This window comes from Myodes glareolus, chromosome 12 (genome assembly GCF_982192425.1).
Source record: "Myodes glareolus chromosome 12, mMyoGla1.1, whole genome shotgun sequence".
Classification (NCBI taxonomy): domain Eukaryota; kingdom Metazoa; phylum Chordata; class Mammalia; order Rodentia; family Cricetidae; genus Myodes; species Myodes glareolus.
Window position 1 is genome coordinate 66,004,253 of NC_142037.1, and position 19,218 is coordinate 66,023,470.

Consider the following 19,218-nt stretch of genomic DNA (forward strand, 5'->3'; position numbering starts at 1 on the left):
CTTACTTTCTGGAGACAATCATAAGCCACAACCAAAGAAAGACTTCTTTGGAGCTCTAACCTTCACCAACTGTAGCTTCAAGTATAACAGAAGTTTTCTGTGTTTTCTTTCTAAAATGTTTCTCTTTTAAGAAGCAGTATCTCTCAACTCCTATTGCTCAGACTAGAGAGAGAGGAAACACAAACTCCCCGGCTGTACCACTGAAAACGATGTTGCCCAGCACCATTCCCAACTGTTCTCCTTTCTAGGAATACCAAAGGATGCCCCCTCATACTTGCAGAGTATCGTGTTCAAGGCATGGTATTGTCATCAGTATTGCCACCAAAAGACTTTGCATGCCCTGTCAGATCATCGCCTTCTGGACATGTGGTGTACAATGAGACAAATAGATTTCACAGGTCCTCCTTTAATATAAATTGGATTTCTATTCCAAAACCATCCCTGTTTGAAGGAAAACTATTGGGCACTGTAACAATTCTCAAACATGGAGTCAGACTGGGTAACTTGTTGTAATAAGTAATGCTTGATTTGTATAACAACCACCAAAAGCCTAACTTTGCAAAAATGGGATACCATCAAAAGAATGTACTATTAGCTAAAGTCAAAGCCATTAACTACTTCAAGCTAGCAATTTGAGTCAGGCACTGTTGTATTTCCTTTGAAAATTCAAATATCTACATATCTATTATGATGCTTTAGAGCACCTCAGTTCCATTTAGGAACAAGAATGTGTGTGTGTTTGTGCACATGCGTGCACACAGGAAATGTGAACACTCCCTTGCATAGTCCCGGTAACAGGTCCATTGCCTTGAAGCAGGTTTTACAACTTGACTTGTTCCTCAGACGGCTCCTGGTAGCAACTGGAATGACAGAAAAGGTGATATACACACCAGAACTTATTGTGAAGTGCTCTGTGCTAAGGGGAAGTAATCAAAGTAGTATGGAGCAGAAGCTGAACTGCAACTCAGCCATAGAATGACTTCAACCACTACCTTGGAGAAGCTCAGGTAGAAATGCTCCTTTAAAATTATCTTCCCTCGAGACACTTACATATCAGCACAGAACAATCTATAGGTGCAGTGAATAAAAGGCATGCCTGGGGAATCAGCTACCTCCATAACTCTCAATATACCCCAAAGCTAGAAGAGCATGTGCCTCCATCTGGGAAGGAGGGAGGGTGGGTAATCTGGGAGGCTAACTGTAGCCCCTGTCGCATCATCACTGAACTAGAATACCAAAAGGCACTATCTAATAAATACAAGAAAAAAAATAACAGAATTGTAAAGGAAAAAAACATTTTAAACTTCTATTAAAATTATTGACTCAGGCAAAGACTATCAAAGAACATTAAAACCATTGAAGTGAAAGGTCCTTACTCCCACAGTGATGTGCTCATTGCAAACAGAAAAGCATAAATTACAGGGGAGAGGTCTGGTGGTTACTGGTGTTAATACCATTGCAGTAAGGAAAACCAGCAACCTATGACTAGGGGCATACAGTACTCAATATTATACTATACTAAAAAATGTCTACAAAGAATCTAATGAATGACAGAAACATGAACAATAGGAAAGGGCCTATCCTAAAAGAAGCTAGATTCATACAGCACTATAGAAAAGGTATAATGCTAGATCTAGGCTTAATATATGGAGCTAGGAGATTGGGAATGACTAAAGCAACTTTCTGAAATGATGAAACTATTCTATCCTTGACTGTAATGATGGTTCCAGGACTCTTTAAGTGAATATTTAAAGAGGGTTAGTTTGTTGCACGTAAATTAAATCTTCACTAACCTAACCCCACACAAAAAGAAATCTGCACACTTAAGAGTCTGTTGTTGAGAAAAACAGGAAGTGGTTTTGTTGATTATTTTATACGGAATAGTTTCTAGTATGCAAATATTGCTATTAAGTTAACATATTTTCATCTATCAAATTATTATTTTTTAAATTAACATAGTTTTCTTGAGAGCCAAGATTTTTTTTACCTCTCTTGTGCTAGGAAACTAATGCATTTTACATTTCTACCAATTAATATGCCAACAGAGTAGTATCTTTGCCTTAATGTGTTTATAGAACATATAGGATTCCACAGACAAAACAGCCGTGTGAAGAAAAGTACTACCTATTCACAAACACAGATACACATATACTAATTCAACCTACATCGTTCCCTAATCCACTTCTGGAATAATGTCTCTTCTTAGTTCAAAACCATCAGGATTTTCCCAATACTTCTGATTAAAATTTAATTTTTCTTGTTCTTCCAGATACAGCCCTTTTGGCTAATCTCTCCAATCCTAGAATGAATGCCCAGCCCTTTTCCTCCTGATACCTACATTCTAGCATTAATGTTAACATTTTTATTATACCCACATCCAAACTGCCTTCCTCACCTCTACTCAGGAAGTTGAGCAGGCCCAGAGTACCATCCCTTTATCATAATAGTTGTTTTCTTGGTGATTTCATTTAACATTTTCCCAAAGTATTTGTAACTTTCACCCCCAAAACAGACAATACACTCAAAACTGGGAATTTCAACACTAAGTCTTAAGACAAATGGTTAGTTGTAAGTAATAACCCTCAGCATTTGCAGAGTTGACTTCTTAACCTTTTATAACCCAAATTCCACACACAGAGGGAATGGATCATTTCTATTCTGTTCTGTTTTGAGACAGTATACCATGTACCAGAGGCTAGCCGTGAACTTGTTATGTATCAGAGACTGGCCTTCAACTCCTGACCCCTGCCTCTATACTATCCACATGCTGGGACTGTAAGAGTGCGCTAGCATGCCAGTCAAGTGGCATTTTTAAAAAAGAAAAAAGTAGCAAAGGAGCTAATTAATTTACCAAGAAAAGAACATGGATCCTCATTTTGGTCATAATGTTCTCTAATATTTACGGCAAAGGTGCTCTTCCGCCACTGCAAACCCAGTATCCTCACTATTCTTTAGATGGCAGTCAATCACTTCCCGCTGGGCATCACTTCTCTTTTTACCATACAGTCAACCAAAAGCTTTTAATTTCTGTTTTACTTTGACCTCCAGTCACATTTCAACCCTGAATTAGTCAAGTGTAAGTTTTCCTCATTTATCTTCTAACTAGTAAGGTTAATAATAGGCTGGTTGAAATTGTATTCATGATCTCAGTAACAACAATAGCAAATCACATTTAAAAGACATTTAACATGTGTGGGCATGAAGTCTTTAGATTACCCTAAAAAGTTACAAGAAACAGAAAGAGAGCTGTAGTGTGCATACCTGTAATTCCAGCAATCAGAAGGCTAAACCAGAAAGATTGTTCTTATTTTGGGGCTACATAGTGATACTGTTAGGGTTACGCAAGGCCCCAAAAACCATAAAACAAAACATTCAGGCTGGGCCTAATGACACAAGACTATAACTCCAATTATGTGGGATTCCCCTCTGTATGCTATGAATATGTTTTATTACCATTGGTTAATAAAGAAGCTGCTTCAGCCTATGGTAGGGCAGAATAGAATGAGGGAAAATCAAACAAAGGTATAGAGAGAGAATAGGCAGAATCAGAGAGACACCATGCAGCTGCAGAAGGAGAAAGATGCCTTAGGCCACAGCCTCATGGGTGATACATAGATTAATAGAAATGGGTTAATTTAAGATGTAAGAGCTAGCTAGGAATACACCTAACCTATTGGCCAAACAATGTTGTAATTAATATAATTTCTGTGCGATTATTCAGGTTTGGGCAGCTGAGAAACGAACAAGCAGTCTCTGTTTACACTCCAATCACCAGGAGTCAAAGAAACAAGATTACAAGTTCATGGCCTAGCTAAGTCTACAAAGCAGAACATGTTTCAAACACACACAAACAGCCCAACTTAACACATAAAAAGAGGTAAAATTTGAATGTGGACTAAGGCAGTCTACAGTCTGTAACATCCTACCACAGAAGTGTGACACTTCCCAAACATAAAGTTGTACTACCATTCAGAGGACTGGTGAAACATTGTTTTTCTAGTCTTGTCTGGCCAGTCCTTTTCTCCAAGAATAAGTTTTAATTTCAATCAGTTTCATTAATTCAAAAAGCATACATAGGCTGGGCAGTGGTGGCGCACATCTTTAATCCCAGCACTAGGGAAACAGAGGCAGGTGGATGTCTGTGAGTTCGAGGCCAGTGCCAGGATAGGCTCCAAAGCTACAACCACTACCCCCCTAAAAAAACATACATATTCAGTCATTGAATACATAAAAGCTATTATTCCGACATTCAAAATCACTGATCCTCAAACCAAGGCAAGACTATTGCTTCTATCCATATGCTCAAATGCTCACTTTCAGCAAAGAAAACAAACCCCTAATATTTAATAACATATAATGTGCCAAGTACTTAGACATATTTGTTCATCTAATCTACAAAATAGCCCACATTGCTATCAACTATATTTATAAGAAAACTAAGGAATGAAAGTTAGGTAGCATTCATGGTTACACAATTAGCAAACAACAAATGACAATCAGGACTTAAAGCCACTCTAATGTCAAGACTCCAAACTTTGTTAAAATACCTTCAAAATCCTACACACTACCTTGGACTTGAATCTTATACCTAAAACAATCTATAATACCGAATTTGTTCAACATACCCTGATAATTCACTTACATTTTTGTTCCCTGAACCACAAGTTTGTTCTTCTCTTAAAATCTTTCTAATGTCCTCATATGCACTTCTAAATCTCCTTCCTCAAGACACGTCAACTTAAATGCCAACTCCCCAGGAGAACTTTGCTGACCCTACCACCTAGAGTAGTTCAACTATGAATGGTCAATGCTCAATCAAGTGAAAACGGCTGCATCTCCTTTATCATTACTTACCACAAGAAATGACAGATTGTTAGCACCACTCACTTTCACATTCAAAAACATTAAGGATTTTGTCTTGTACTTACTGCTCTGCCTTCAGTTCCTACAACAGTATATACCATGGACACTGATTTACAGAATAGATGCCAAAACATGATGCTACCTCTTCAGATCACCAGAAAGCACAGATACGGTACCATCTTCAAGAAATTATCAGTCTGTATATTTAGAAATACTTCCTTTCTATAGTAAAGGAAAATCAACCCTTAAGTTTTTGAATGACTAACCTATCATCATAAACCTGTCTCCACTGACTGCTATCAATCATCCCCTCCTTCAATTCTTTAGTATCCTCCTCTCTACTTAAGTTCCCATAGTTGACCATCCCACCTGCCCTCCAATACTTGAATGACCTTCCTGCATTTCCTCCCAGGTGGTGTAAACACTTTCCATTTCCCACCCCATCCCACACACCCATTAAGCTTATCCCAGTTATGACTACTTGGCTCCAAAGGTACCAGGGACTGGGAAGGTGTTCTCACTTATTCAGTATCTAGCACTTCTGAAAACACTTTTTGTTTGTTTGTTTGTTTTGTTTTTCTTTATTAAAACCCGAGGTGCTACTGCCTGGTTCGTTTTTTAGTTTTCTAACCCTTCTCTGTTTCTTCCATTGCTCCCCTTTTCTCAAACCTTTCACCACGATGCTCTCTAGAATTTCAGCCTATTCTCATCTGTCTCCTCTAACTCAGTGCCATATAAAAAAATAACACCAAACCCCAACTCTTCTTCCCTATCATCCTTAATTTTTCAAGTGACTGAATTTAATCCAATTCACAATAAAGAACAGTTGCAGGTGAACTATAATACACAACCATATTGTGAATAAGCACTAAAAAGCAATATCAAAGTAATGTTGGTTTCCATGAGTATTTCTTGAGCTAATTCAATCAATTTCTCATGTTTTATTGATGGCTTGCAGATATTGATCAATCTAAAAATCACCAATTTTAAGAAAGTTAATGTACATTTAATTTTGCCTACTACTGCTAGTACAGTTCTGGATTTTAAAAAAAAGAACATTATTAAAAAACAGTAGAGAGTCAAAGCAAGAATATGCAACATAGATTACTGCACAAGTTTGGAAATAATATAAAAAATAATTTTAAATCTTTAAGAGGGATTTGTGCAGGTGTAGAACAGTACAATAATTCAGAGACACACAGCTCAAGCTTAGACCTAATTCTCAGGGTAAATTCTCTAATGTGCTTTGTGCTGCTTTCCAAAAACCATTAGCAAAGAACACACTTGTGACATTCTTACCTTTGTTCTAAATAGCAAAGCGTAGTTACACACATTTAAATCCATGACTCAACTACTGATGCACACAATCCTGTCAACAAATAGATACAACTGGTTTATCCAGAAAAAAGTGTGGAGGAAGTTCCATCTTTCCAATTCTCCAACAGATAAACCTTAATACATGTGGCTACACTAGCTAGACCGACAGACTAGACCTCTCCTAATGGGAGCAAAAGATGGCCGCATGGCCACCATAAGGCACACTGACTTAGGGCCACGGAAATGGAAACAAAACAAAAACAACTCCGCTTCACCAAACTCACTTTTTAAAATCCTACTGTGCTTTTCTGAGTATTCTGTAAGAGACTGTGGTAAGAAACAAAGGTGATTCCCAAAGACCACACTCCTTCAGGGCATGTGACAAGTGAAGGCATGAAAAGAAAAACAGCAGGAGAGAGCCTTTAACTTAAAAAGGTACCCATATTTTAAGGAAAAGAAAATGAAAGTGATTTGGCACCTCTATCTAGGAAGTTGACAGTCTAGTCAGTCTAAAAAAAAAGAGATGAGCGAGCTACTAAGACTGCAGGTAAACCCTAACCAGTTGTCACATTTTCAAATTCTTCAGATTTTTTTCCATTTTCCCTACAAAACTCCCTGAGCTCTCAAACCTATCAGTAACAGGAAGCAGAACATCAGATGAAGGGAAATGGTCGGATGGCACCTCAGAACAAGGCAGCAGCAGCGAGCACATTTCGAGGCCAAAGGCCCCAGAACCAAACTACTCTTCTCAAAATCCCGATCGATCACTTCTCACATCTGCACAAATCTCCATCTATATCCTTTATTCATAACTCTCCACCTAGCTTGGTATCTAAGACATCCTACAAACATCACTGTCTTTAACCTACACCATTGCTTCCAGCAGTGCTTCCAGTAGTGAAAGGCAACCTTTATGGAGGGCAGGCAATGGGGAGAGGTCGTGTGCAAATAACACCGCAGCTCAGACAGAAACGTCAGCACCTCCCCTTAAGACCCTTGCAAACTCTCCTGATGCATTAGAGTCTCATCCCTCTCTACCATGCCTCCTTTCTCAACAATACACACACGTGTCATGACGGACCAGCACCATCACCCTCTCTAGCGTTACCCATACGTACCCATCTTCCCCTCCAAAAGACAGACAGAGAGACAGACAGACAGACAGACACACACACACACACACACACACACACACACACACCACACACACTTGTGACCACCACACCCTCTTGCTATCACCAAAGTGCTTCTTCCATCAGCATCCAGCGCTGGTTGCAAGCCCGGTGCTAAGTAGGAGGACACACACGCGCGCGCGCGCGCGTACACACACACACACACACACACACACACACACACACACTTGGTGCGGGGGGGGGGGAGAGACAGAGAGAGAGAGAGAGAGAGAGAGAGAGAGAGAGAGAGATGCACACGCATGCGGCTCGAGGAAGGGCGTCCCCGAGACTCACCTGGAGGCCGGGTGTCCAGTGCTGCTGCCGGCCTGGTCCCTGTCACTGAGCGCAGTGGTGTAAATCCTCCGGTAGCGGTCGGCCAAGGCGCGGCCTGACAGCAGCAGCTGATAGTGACCCCGAGAGTCCGCGGCGGACAGCCCCAGCCCCAGCCCCGCGGCGGCCACCGAGCCGTCGGGAACCGACATGAACAGCGCCCCCGGCGCCGGGGAGGAAGAGAAGGTGGCAGCTGCGAAGAATCCGTCCCCGCCGGGCCCGGAGGAGGCGGCGGCGGGGGAGGCAGTCGCCGCGCACATCATCATCCTCGCAGCCGCCGCCGCCTCGTCCCCGCGGGCCGGGCGGGCGGGCAGGCAGGCGCGCGCCCTCACAGCCTCCGCCAACGACGACGGCTGGAGCGGCGGCCTCGGGCGCCCGCAGCAGGGACACTACAAAGACAGCGACCTCCTCCGCCGCCGCCGCCTTCTCCTCCTCCTCCCCGCGCCGCCCTCGCCGCTGTTGGGGCCGCTCATCTAACCCCGCCACCCGCGGAGTGTGAGGAGGAGGCGGTGCCGCCACCGCCGCCGCTGCCACCGCCGGAGCTGCCCGCAATGGGAGGCGGCCGGCCTCACTGAGCATGCGCACCATCTCGCACATGCTCAGTGATCGAGCCGGGCGCCCTAGCCAGCCCCACCCCCTCCGCCAGCGATGGGGCTGCGGGTGCCGGGTGGTGCCGAAGCCGCACCGAATCCGCGGCTCCGGGTTTTACTAGCAGCACGAGGAAGAGCCTGGGCTGTGCCGGGGAAACTGTCAGTGGCCGCGTTCTTCTTCAGGTAATGTGGTTCGCTCCAGGTGAGAGAACCCGAACCTGACAGGAAGAGGTGCCTGTCAGTCTAAGGGCCAGCTGCCTGTTCCCAGGGCCGTGCTGCCAACGTGAAAATGAACTGTGCCCAGTGCTGGCCAGGACGCATTAGCCCTTTGGCAATTTTAATTGGAAATGGGGGTGGGGAGCATTATATTTAAGTCTCTTAAAAATAGCTTTGAGAAGCAGGAGTCACCGTGGCTAGCTCCTGGAATCTCAGCACTTGAGCCTCGGAGGCAGGAGGATTGCCCACAAGTTTGAGGTCACCCTGGACTACGTAGTGAGTTCCATCCAGTTCTTGGCCTGGGCTGTGAAGTGAGAACCAATCTTAAAAAACAAAATACAAACGAAGAATGCTTTGATTAGGAGAGGTAGTAATCCCAAACACCCAGTTTTCCCGCCTGTGAAAATGTAATGAGGTGTTATTAGCAAACCAGAGTTATTTCCAAATTCTTGTCAGCATTTCTATCAGAAATAAATCCTCGTGCAATTATTTTTCTCAAATATTCTATTAGTAGCTCCTTATTTAACTTAAAGCTGAATTTTTATATTGACCATAGCAACTTACCTTTTTCTGCCCAGAGTTAAATTACCAAAGATGACTCTTGAATACGACTTGAAACTTGAGGCGTGATTAAGATTATACTATCTGTGCCAAGCCTAGCAATAATCTTACCATTGTTTTCTACAAAATGTAGCAACTCTTTGCTCTTATATCTTAAATGGATTTATCTTAATGAAAGTTCCACCTTAGTATTTGAAAATACAAACAAGGACTAGGAAAGAACATTAATTGGATGGATAAGGATGCTGAGAAGATTGGATTTTAATTTAAATGACAGGCTTATATCATTTAGAGTAATAAATTAAAAAACTCTCTAGACGTGGAATAATGAAAACACAGAAACAAAGACATGGGGAGTTGGTGTTTTAATGCCAGTTAGGCAAGTTTTTTGTTTATTTTGTTTCTTCACCTACATTATAAATTCACTCATAAATTCTTATTTATTTTTGTGTCTTCCTTAATTACTAGTCTGGAAGTCTGCGCGTAGTAAGCCTGTTAAGCTAGGTTCCTATCCTGAGGTGTCCGGGTAGAAAATTACGGACTTCAGTGTTGAGCGGGATGCTTGCTATCACACCATTGCTCTGGAATCAGGTAGAGGCAGCAGGCCCTAAAGGTTGGGCAAGTGGGAGTTACAGCAGGGCACTGATGTTGTGGGAGCCAGAAGAGGCTACCTAAAAGGATTTGATGTCCGGTGACTTCGAGTTTGGATGCTGACTTGGCTTCTTTGTATTTGTATGTCTTTGGTCCCTTCTTTAACTGTGGCCAAAACAATGCCTATGTCATAAAGCTGAGGGGGACTTTAAAGCATCAAAGACGTCCATCTTGCCACGTGGCAGTTTATTCCTGGAATGGCAGTCAATACACGTTGGACAAAATCTACAGCTAGGCTTTTGCTCAGGGTGGGAATGGTGTCTGAACAACCCACTGATGGCACATTGGGAGACAGATATCGCTTAAGTAAATGAATGTCTGCACAGAATGTTAGCTCTCAAACCCAGGGCAAATGGCTAACTGCTGCACCCATATAACATATCAAAGTGGACCTGGCTGCCAGGTTCTCCTGCCATTCCTCAGTCCCTACCTGTTACAGGGTATGGATGGCACACCCTGCCCTCTACCCTAAGCTTCTCCAGCCCAGTGGCTGGGCTGCCCTTCCTCCAGTTGCCCTTCCCTATATAATCTAGCCATTTTTGGTTACCTGGCCCTTTTTATTTTTTTCTGTACACCTGTACCTTCCTGGCCTCTTGGTCTCCCCTCCTTGCTCTCCTTCTATGGCCTGTCTCATGGTTCTGTTCACTCTGGACTCTCCCAGATGTCCCTCCTTCTGGCTATGCTTTTCCTCATATCTACAATAAGCTTTCTTTTCATACCTGGAAGCAGTCATGCCCGTACCCCTCCCCCACCCCCTTTCTTTTTCATTCACAGAGAAACTTTTCTAGTGAGGACTTAGGTGTTGGTATAGCCCTCGTTATGCAATTCGAGTTTCTAGTGGAGACAGACTCTGCTCTGGTCTCCCGGTTCCACCCCCCTCTTCCTAAATTTCGCTCTGGTCCTTACTGTCCTTTAAAGTACTAGACTATCTCCTTCCTAGTACTTCGGGGTACTGACAAAACAGGGCATCTGGATTTTCCCCCGAAACCCGATGTCACTGGGCTGCACCACTAAGCGTGCGCAGAGCCCCACACATGCTCACTATGGTATCTGAGAGTGGCGTTCTGTTGCGGTTGGCAGCGTTTCCTTCCACGGCAGCGGCAGCGGTCGTCCTACTCTAAATTGATAGCCAATGCAGCGGGGGTGAGGGGAGGGGGTTGGGGGGAGTTCCCTCCTCCTCTTCCTTCCTCTGCACTGCACTGTTTTTTCTTGGTTCCTGCAACTGCTACAGCTACTGCCTTGGCAGCTCTAGCTACCTTGGAAGGCTTCCCTGGGATGGCAGGAAACAGGGCACATAACCAGAAAGGCAAGGGTGTTTGGAGTCACCCTTCCACTGACAAGGGAACGAAGAGGAGGGGGTGGGGGTCTCCAAGTCAGGTCATAACCACCACGTTAGCCACCACTTTAGCCATCCCTGCGGACCCTTGCTTGCTTTGCTTCCAGCACGGAAGCCAAGGGAGAAGCTACAATCCTAAATGCTCTGTGCAGTCTGAGTACTGGGGGAAAGAGAGGGGAGTCTTTTGCTGCACACCGCACTGTGCAAAATGAAAGCATAGATAGGGTTTGGAATTTATTTCTTCAGCCCGTGTGACCGCAGCTCGAGTCCTTCGGGCGCTGCCATCTTAGCTTTAGCTGCCGCTGGACTACCGCCCTGTACACTGTGTTCCCCAGGGTGCAAGCAAGGGGGCCACCCTGGGATGGCAAGGTGTCATCTGGAGCCGACCCCAGTGCATGACGCATTTGCCTTCAAAGAATAGCGTTACAACTAAGGCAGATCCGCGTTTGACGGTTTTATTGTGGGCGTATTTTTCTGTCTTTGTGGTTAATAGGCTCATTTCTCAAAAGATTATTCTGTCGTCCTGTAATGAGACCATGGCTTCATCTTCCACTTTTAGGATTACAGGGGTTTTTTTTGTTTTATTTTTTTGTTTTTTGGGGTTTTTTTTTTTGCCATTCTTTTCCACTTGACATTGTAAACCTGGGCTACATTTTTTTAAATTTTTAATCCCATTAACATTTTTGCTTTTCTGTATCTTAAAAAAAATATGTTTTTTAAAGAAAGCTACCTTTGCTAGTATAGTAAATTACAAGGCATGAGCCATCACGTGTATGTAGAATAAGAAAACAAACCAAATTCCATTTAAATGATCAATGTACTACTGAGCATAGTGATGCACACCTGTAGTCCCGGCCCTAGGAGGCTGAGTTGAGGCAGGAGGATATCCATAAGTCCAGCGAGATTCTGTCTCTGAAATAACAAAAATATTTGTAATTAAATAGCAGTGACATGCTTCCAGCACAGGAAGCATGTATACTATCAAACACAAAAGAGGCTGAAAATGTGGGGTCACAAGCCTGTGTGTTTTCCTGTACAATAACAAACGAAAGCATTTAAAACCAAGATTGGCACCTGAAAGCATTTCTAAAGCAAGCTCGGTAGCTGAGAACAAGTGGGTGGTGAGGGAACATTAAGCAATGCGTCCTCTTCAGGGACCTCCACTTCTTAAGGGTCATAGAATTCTGCCTTCTTAGCAGCTATGATGACATTTCAATTTAGAGTATTTCGGATAGCATTACTAGCACCAAACTGAAGATACAAATTACTGAGGTAGTTGGAATTCTTCAGTGCTTGCTGAACAGAGTCTCACTGTTACCCAAGGTAGCTCCAGACACCTGGCCTTCAGCCATCCTCTGTGCAGCTGGAACCATAGGGCATCACCACATCAGGTTAAATATAAATGGTATACAAAAGTTCTCAGGGGCTTTGGTATGTAAGCATGAATGACTAGTGTTTCTATATTAGTTTTTATACATTCCAAATATTCCCACAGATAACACACTTGGGCTCTAAGAGGACTGAGTTACATTTGGACATCTTCCTTCCTTAAAAATCAATTTCAAATATTACTTCAGGTCTGTGAATTCCATGATATATGTGGATACAAATCACAACTTTTTGAAAAATCATGTTTACGGTGTATTTCCACCAGTGTATGCTTTCTTGACCAAGATAGAAAGTCATATGAGGTGTAGCCCTGCTAAAGGGAGAATTTAAACCACAGTGTTTCAACTTTGAACAGTACCCTGTGAAGCCAAATGTAGGGGCTTGCCCTTGTAGTCACAGCACTCAGAAAGCTGAGGCAGGAGCACAGTTACAAGTTTGAAGACAGTTTAGACTGCATGATGAATTTTAGGTCAGCCTGGCCTATAGAATGAGACTTTTTTTTCCCTCAGCAACACAAAAGAAAAAATAAAACTAAAATCTTCACTATCTTTATAAATAATGTTTAGGTTAGTTTTTATTACTGACATTAAACACTTTCAACTGTAAATACTTACACACTAAAGGATCGCTGGAATTCATGTATAACACCACAATGCTTTTTCTCAAATAGAACAAGAGTTTAGAAAAAGAGTAGAAAAGTACTACTCTTAGCCCCAATTCCCGAGACCCCTTAAAGTATTTGTTTTTTATGCCCTGCTCAGGGACCTGAATCTCAACAGTGTCATGTTTTCACCAACTGACCCATAAGAGCCCCACTGGAATATTAAATTATACTCAATTTAATTTATGTCTTAATTCAAGAGACCAGTAAAAAGGGGAATCTCTATCTTAGCAAAAGTAACTGACCTGTCCTTTCAAACATAAATGGGACTGCCATTACATACAGGAACAGAGAGTACGTTTAACATACAAGTCGATTTTCTTGGTGCCTGTGACTTAGTTGTAATGTCAAATCAAGTGTGATCTGTATGACTAGAGGAGGTGGGCAAAGGCTCAGCTCGCTCGGGGCTACCAAGACTGTTAAAAATTCTAGCTTTTACACTCGTAGGTAAAGGTGTTCCTGTGCAGGTGTGGGAGAAGAGCATTTGGAGTTCCAGCTGTGTGCCCTACTTTCTACACGGGGAAACAAAACTTCATACAGATCCCTGACTAGGTAGTAGGCACTCTATAAGAGAGACTGGAACTGAGCGATATTAAGAGCAGACTCGGTGATACTGTCTGCTTTAACTGATCCCTCCTTCAGAACTGAACCTCTTATCTGCCAGCTAACAGAGTGTTGGCTGATGACAGTCATAGTTGATGGTTGCTGCCTGGCCAATAGTGATATCAAAGGAAAGCACACTCCAGGGAGCTGAAGAGAATCGTGGCAGGGGTCTAGCTGTCTTGCACTGATTTGGGGACACCTGTAAAAGCCACCCAAAGTCCAGACGCTAATCCATCCTTCGTTCCTTCCTTCCATCCTTCCTTCCTTCCTTTCTTCCTTCTTTCATTTCTTTTTTTTCTTTCTTTTCATGTTTGGATATATTCTGCAGTGGATTGTTGGATTGTCTGAAAATTTATTTTTTAAGGAATCTTTATACAGGCTGCTGTTTATGGTCCCTAGCTTGTTCCCTTACTTGAAAAGACCTTGAGAAACTATCCTTGGAAAGTACAGTCGTTTCCTCATTTCCACACATGCCACTGCCTCTGATTTTGACTCATTTCAGCCTGTTTTGTATATTCTTATGATGTCTTTGAAAGCATGCTGCATGTGATGAAATGTTAATCGAGTAGCTGGGGTGTGGCTCAGTGGCAGAAAACTTCCTTAGTATGCATGAGATGCCGGGTTTAAAGTCCAGCACTGAGAGGAAGAAACTTACTTTAAAAGTCTGCTTAAAATTATTATTAGAGTGATTAAATCTAGTTGCCGCAGCAGATAAACCCAAGCCTTTCCTCCCAGATCTACTGGCTGTCCCTTCACTGAACTTCCTTGTGCCCCAGGAGACTGTCTTCTATGCCCTGCCTCAGCTGCACCCCTTTGAGGCCCCAAGCTGGGGTTAACTAATGAGATGCTTACTCTGGAGACACAATACTGGAGAAGAGGCGTGCCAAGGTATGTGTCCTAGATTCCCCACTTTGTCAGCACCTATGGCAAAGGCTGAGTCGGTTTCTCACTAGGGTTCCTGCCTGGCATCTCCTCCTGGGCACAAGTCAGAGCTCATTCCTTGTTGTCCATTTAGTTCTAGAGGTGGTGACAGTTTCCTGTCCCCATGCTGCTTCTCTCACTCTATTGGCACTGCTATTAATTTGGATTGTCTGCCACAACTTGTTTCCTGACCGAATTTAGCTGAAATATCTCATATCTCAGTGATTAATTCAGGTTCCCTCATCACACATGTTATAGTCTGATGCAGGTCAGACAGCATTCTTTATTCTTGGAATGTCAGCCTCTGGAATATGTAGTCTCCAACATGAAGGAGCAGCACAGTGTGCTGAAAGTTTGCATGAGACGCTAAGAGCCAAGTTTGGAAATGCTTTACATCCCCCCAAATTCAGGGGCTGGAAGCTGTCGCAGGGCCCCCTGATAGCAAGGAGACTGGAAAGTGACAATTGATACTCAGGCATTTCTGGTTTGTTTCTAAATTTATTGTCTTCTTTTTTTATTTTAATTCTCTACTTTGATTTATATTTTATTACCTCAAAATATGTCCTCTCTGCCCAAATTAACTCAAGCCTCTTAGCAGCAACATGAAAAATATAAATAAATAAATAAATAAATGAACAAACAGATGCTTCTTCAGTGTTTTTCTAATTATTAAAACATATAATTTTATGGGATATATAATATTTATCTTTTCTCCATTAATACTTACATTTTGATTGTATATCTTAATATGAGTATTTTGTTGTATGCACTATTTAATATTTGAATTAAACTTAAATTATTCCTGTTTAGATTTCTGTCATTCCAAACTGTTTCACCTGATATTGTTATTCTTACTAGAAACAACTAATAACCCTTTTAATCATTACCATCCTAGTATACAGATATGTTTATCCTATAGCTTTCTTCAGTGTTTTATGTTCTGTACAACTAGAACTGCTCATAATCTGTTTCTGTGTGCTTTATTCAGGAGTTGCTTACCACTTTATATACCACTATATATAAATGGATCTTTGATAATTAAACACAATAAAGCAAGTATACAAATCCAGAAATCAAATAAATTCACCTTATGTCTTTTATTGTAGGCTTCAAAAAAAGTTGCACCTCACCCCACCCCCACCCCCATTTCTAGCAGATAAAAGCTACCTTCCAGCCGGTGACAGATGTTGGCATTTGGTTATTTTGGATAGGTGTGTCTTCCTGGTCTGGACAGCATATGCTATCCTCCTGCTTTGGTAGGCACTAGCTCCTTGCATACTAGACACTATGTTCTTTGCACACTAGATAGATTATATTTTCTTGGTCTAATGGACAGATGTTGCCCTTCCGTTGAGGTTAGGTAGATGCTACCCTCTTAGCTTGGTGGAGCGTTAGAAAGGCAATGTCTTAAACTAAAGTCACCCTTTAAATCAGCCTTCAGCATTCACTCAGGAGATAGTAAATGGTTCTCTGTTGGGTACCACTGGTGTAAGGCATGATGTATATTATAGAAAGAATGCAAGCCATAATTAGTTACTGTTGCTATGGTGGACTCAGATAAATGCTAGATATCTAGTGCCTTTCTTAACCTACTTCACAGAGGTCACAAGGAGTCCATTTTTACATCAAGTTTTATCTAGATGATTTATAAAACTGGTCACCGCTATAGGAATTCACAGAGAGAAATTCCTGAATAAGCCAACAGTTTTAGTATGACCAGCTACGTCAGCCTCGTTTCTAGGAAGTCAGAAGAAAAGTTGTAGTTGTTTTTTGTGTAGAAGTAAGTACTAAATCAATCATTAGTATTTAAAATTGTGGAAGCATACAATACTGAAGACTGTTACAGTTTGGGTTTTTTATTTTGTTTTGTATCAAGAAAAACATAATAAGAAAGTGAAGTAGTAGTAAATCTAGAAGTCAGCCCATCAATATTACTTATGATATAGGAAATTCTTTAGATCTTATTTAAAATCAACATAAGACTTCTAAAAAGTGAACACCGGCATTTCCTAAAGTGATGTGGGAGAATTATCTGTATTCTGTCAATCATGTATTTTAATAAAACGCTGATTGGCCAGGCAGGAAGTATAGGCGGGAAAACCAGACAGGAAGTAGAGGTGATGCAATGAGAACAGGAGAATTCTGGGAAGCAGAGAGGTTCCTCTGCCATTCCTGTACAGACCACTGAAGAGGCAACATGTAAGCTGTCACACTGAGAAAGGTACTGAGCCATTATGGCTAACATAGATAATGATAATGGATTAATATAAGTTACAAGGACTAAGAAGAAGCCTGACCCAATGGGCCAATCAGTTTATAACCTTATGGAGTCCTGTATGTGATTTTTCTTTGGAACTTGCCAACTTGTTGGGGTGCTGGGCGGGACAGAAACCCCAACAAGCCGGCCCCTCATGTTACACTAAAGATATTTGTAGAATGCAAGAGAAAATTTTGCAGGGCTGGAACAATATCCCAGGGGCTAAAAGCACTGGCTATTCTTCCAGAGGAGCCCAGTTGGTTTCTAGCGCCAACATGATAGCTCACAAACCACCAAACATCTTTGGATCATGGCGGGTTCTATGCCCTCTTCTGGCCTATGCAGACACTTCACATACATGGTGCATAGATATACATGCAGACAAAACAACTGTACACATAAAATAAAAATAAATAAATTTTAAAAAGATTTCACAAAGGAAAGTATTTTTGAACTGGAAGCATTGCTTCTAAGTGTTTGCATGTTCCTTGAGCGTATGCTATTTCCCCCTACTAATCCACAGTCGAGTCATTTATCACAGACTGAGGATCACCCTAGAACTTCTCTTAACTCACACACGAAGTCGACAAAAGAGGCTGGGTTCCTGGTCTCTAGGCAGGGGTCCTGACCCAAACCACCACTCCACCTACCACCGTGATTGACCTGAGGACCATGTGTGCCATGTTTGCTTCCAGCTGCTCTCTACACCCATCTTGAGGTGGGACTCGTGCTGCCAGCTCTACTGGGCCCTTTCCCCACACTCCAGCCTCTGCCCTTGAAGTACAGAGCCTAAGTTTACACTGCTAACTCCACCCAGTGATCTACCTGAAGATCATGCGATTGGCAAATAACTTCCCACCCCACTAATTCCTCCTCTTTAGACAAGGACCCCAGACATGATTGCCAGTTCCAACCATCCCCACAGCATGCCTTTGGCCCCTTGGCCCCAATTTCTAGGCAGGAATCCTGGACTCACACTACTAACTCCACCCATACCTGTTACTCAAACCACTCCTCTCTAGGTATGGACCACACCAACAATTACACACACACACACACACACACACACACACATACACACACACACACATCAGTGCTAGAACATAACCTGCCTGAGAATCATGCATCCCATCAGTCTTGTGGTTTCCCTTTTGCCCCCTTCTCCTTAGGCAGGGATCTTAGACTTGCATGGACAACTTTACTGACTCACGGCCTGAGCGGTCCTGAGAACCTCCTGCAGAATCCTGAAGACTGACTGTGGCTGTCTTCTTACTCTGCCTGACCTTAGAAATTCACTTAACTTTAACTGAACTGGGACTACTTCTGATTACCCTATTGGAACATCAACCCCCCCAAGACTGATCCTAAGCCCCACAAAGCTAGTGTTCAACCTGACAAGTTGGGGTAGCAGACAGTTGTTTCAAACACCCACACAACAAAGGAAGGACAAGATTCCCATAGTGAGAAACACTACCAGTGACCTAACTCCACCTGTTAAAGCCACATCAAAAACTAAATAAATCAGTAATCATGAATAACCAAGACAATAAATCTCTACAAAAATTAATACTGCTATAATAATGTTCCCAGAGCAAGTGACTTAGATAACTTATAAGACAATGCTTTTAAAATAATAAATATGATAAAGAATTCAAAATATGAACAGTGTCTGAAGATGGCAAAACACAGCTGAATGAAATAAATAAGCAATTTAAAATACAAAAATAGAATTTTAAAAAGAGGTGAAAGAATGAAATGAAAAATCATGGGAAAAAACCCTCTGAGGACGGATTTATGCTACACATAGAAATTTTTATGTCTCTTAATTGCTATTAAATTTAGGCTTCCTAGTTGTATTACCTTTTTAGCGATTTATTTTTTAAGATTATATGTGTACATGGGAAAGAGGTATGTACACATGGGTATATACACACAGAGTCCAGAGAATGTTAGATCCCCTGGAGCTGGAATTCAGGTATCTCTGAACTACTGGATATGGGTACTAGGAAGAGAATGAGAGACAGCATATAAAATAATGAGTCTCATGATGATATTTCAAGTGTGTGTGTGTGTGTGTGTGTGTGTGTGTGTGTGTGTGTGTGTGATGTAGTGTAACTTTTCAGTCATTCCTCTACTATCTTCCTGCACTTATACTGGTCCCTTTTTTTCTCACAAATAGCTCTGCTTTGTTTTCATGTAACACACATGTATACATATGTGTGCAAATTTAAACAGAGAGTCCATAGATGAAACTAAGTAAGTGTTTCTTTCTCCCCCTGCTACTACTGTCTCTCTGCTCCGGCTTCCTTTGAGGGACCTCTCCCTCTTTACAGTCCCATTTATGCATTCAC

General features: G+C 42.1%; 1 protein-coding gene and 1 long non-coding RNA gene across 18 annotated transcripts in view; one reads left to right on the forward strand and one right to left on the reverse strand.

Moving 5' to 3' along the window:
* The window catches only part of Mycbp2 (MYC binding protein 2), a 226,498-nt gene extending 218,426 nt beyond the window's left edge, over positions 1-8,072 (reverse strand). For 11 of the 15 annotated variants that reach the window (XM_087912283.1, XM_087912287.1, XM_087912286.1 and 8 more), the window contains exon 1: positions 7,647-8,067. In XM_087912283.1, coding sequence (XP_087768409.1) covers positions 7,647-7,948 — 302 coding nt within the window. In that variant the 5' untranslated portion in view covers positions 7,949-8,067. Of the gene's footprint in view, positions 1-7,646 lie in introns of all 15 variants that reach the window. The other 4 variants (XM_087912290.1, XM_087912289.1, XM_087912282.1 and 1 more) reach the window with 3 other exon arrangements.
* A 133-nt stretch (positions 8,073-8,205) lies between these two features.
* The window catches only part of LOC146892170 (uncharacterized), a 90,578-nt gene continuing 79,565 nt past the window's right edge, over positions 8,206-19,218 (forward strand). Inside the window, exons 1-2 of one of the 3 annotated variants that reach the window (XR_015739497.1) lie at positions 8,206-8,455; positions 14,425-14,577. This is a non-coding gene — a long non-coding RNA (uncharacterized LOC146892170). The remainder of the gene's footprint in view (positions 8,456-14,424; positions 14,578-19,218) is intronic. The other 2 variants (XR_015739496.1, XR_015004754.2) reach the window with 2 other exon arrangements.